This window comes from Dermacentor silvarum, chromosome 1 (assembly GCF_013339745.2).
Source record: "Dermacentor silvarum isolate Dsil-2018 chromosome 1, BIME_Dsil_1.4, whole genome shotgun sequence".
Taxonomy (NCBI): Eukaryota; Metazoa; Arthropoda; class Arachnida; order Ixodida; family Ixodidae; genus Dermacentor; species Dermacentor silvarum.
Genome location: NC_051154.1, coordinates 263,585,282 through 263,587,246, shown reverse-complemented (window position 1 = coordinate 263,587,246; position 1,965 = coordinate 263,585,282). Strand labels below are relative to the sequence as shown.

Sequence of the window (1,965 nt, the reverse complement as noted above, 5' to 3'; positions counted from 1 at the left end):
GGCTGGCTTCCATCTTGTGTCAGCTGGTCTTTGGTTCCCTTGTAAGTACGCCCTGTAATTAGTTTTTCTACTGTGCTTCCGCGTAACAATAAGCTGATGTCGGGCCATCACCGAGTAACGAATGCATGACAAGTTTACATGGCGCCTGTGTACACGGCATGCCTTCTCTGACAGCTCTGCTGCTATCCGATCATTTCAGGCCTTCCACTCTTGCACTTTGTACAAACACAGGAGGATGTCCGGCCGGGCGCCAGCAGGCGAAGAGGAAGAGCTCTCCTCCAGCAAGAGCTCCAGGAAGAGCTCTCGATCGCCGCGAGCAGGACTTCTGTTCCCGGTAGGGCGCATCCATGGGATGATGAAAAAGAGGAACATTGGTGATCGTATCAGTGGTACCGCCCCCATATACATGGCGGCGGTGCTGGAGTACTTAACTTCGAAAGTGCTCCAGCTGGCGGCGATCGCGGCTCGCGACAATGGCCAGATCAATCCTTGCCATATAAAAATTGCTGTGCGCAGTGACAACGACTTCAAGAAGCTCCTGTGGGGTGTGACTATGGCCGATGGGGGCACGCTACTGGAGCTCTGCGACGGAAGTCAGCCGCGCTGCAACGGCTCCGAATGCGCCGATGCGGCTTCTGGAAGGATGCCAGAGTGACCGGGCGCTGTGTATAAATGACTTGATACCGCTAAGCTTTTTTGCCTTTACTAAATTTCTGTTGAACTTGCGATTTGGCATGCGTGGAAATGAACGTACGAAAGCGATCGAGGTTTTCCTTCCCGGAAGTCTCTTAATGCGCTTGGCATTCTGTGGAATCTAACCCTGATTTCTTGTCTAGCCGTTTTCGTGGGCGGATTCCGAAGATAGTGCAGTCTAACAAGGCTGTACAAACCGCATGGTACGTACGATTGGCCTCGTGCGCTACCGATGGCGGCGCTGCGAACGGCGCTCCCGTGACGTCAGAGGGAGGACTCGTCTTTGTCGTCTGCTATGCTCCGGCTCAAATAGCTTCATTTTCAAGCGTTTGCTCGCGCTCTGACTGCGTGCTCGCGTATCACGGCGCTCTATGAGGACAACAAACTTTGTATGATAAATGTATCCTCGATATAACCGCCCGATGTGATCACCCAGTGGCACTGGCGTTGCTCTGCTTAGCTCGAGGTCGCTGATTAGACCTCTTCGTGGCGGCCGCATTTACATGGGGGCGAATGGCAAACACGCTCGTGTGTACTTAGATTTAGGAGCACGGGGGGGGGGGGGGGGTTAAAGAACCCCATGAGGTCAAAATTACTCCGGAGTCCTACACTGTGTGCCCGATAAACATATGGTGGTTTTGGCGCGTAGAATCTCAGAATTAATTTTTGACACATATTTTTATTTTTCGTATGACCTTATGTATGACCTCTTGGACAGAGACACGATCTCGTGCCTCTGCCATAAAGTATCGCGCCGAGCAAGTAAATGAGAGTCTACGCAGCTTTTGAAATGGAGCACGATCGCAGGGCTCATGTGCATGATTTTGCATTGACAAAGCAGCTTTGTAGTTAAATGCGAAATTCACATTTCGCTTGTAATTCCAGTAACTTGGGGTTGCAAATGTAGAACTTTTTCTGACAACAAAAGTATCGGTTATTTTCCTGAGAAATGGTTTGCCTTGAACATTAGTGGGGCACCACGCGCTATCGTTCCGAATTGTCAAGCATGCTTTGCACCATTTTCTTGCGAATAAATCTCATTACCACTTTCCAATGCAGAAAAAAATTATATTTGTTTAGGTTAGCAAAATACAATGTCTACTCAACGCACTTTCCGACTATCGGAAACCACTCGGAAAAGATTATTTTGTCAGCGCAATAATGAAATATGTTAAAAAACGCAGAAACGCTTGTAAACATTTCGTCTTTTGATGCCGCTAAAGCAGTGAATGCATTAACCTACCGCAGTGACCACCTAGTTTTTTAAGAATG

General features: G+C 48.9%; 1 protein-coding gene across 1 annotated transcript; it reads left to right on the top strand.

The window, feature by feature from the left end:
• The first annotated feature begins 235 nt into the window (after positions 1–235).
• On the top strand, positions 236–655 carry LOC119440041 (histone H2A-beta, sperm-like). Its single transcript, XM_037704989.1, has one exon. It carries the CDS (start codon positions 236–238, stop codon positions 653–655), a length of 420 nt encoding a protein of 139 aa, XP_037560917.1.
• Positions 656–1,965: the final 1,310 nt, after the last annotated feature.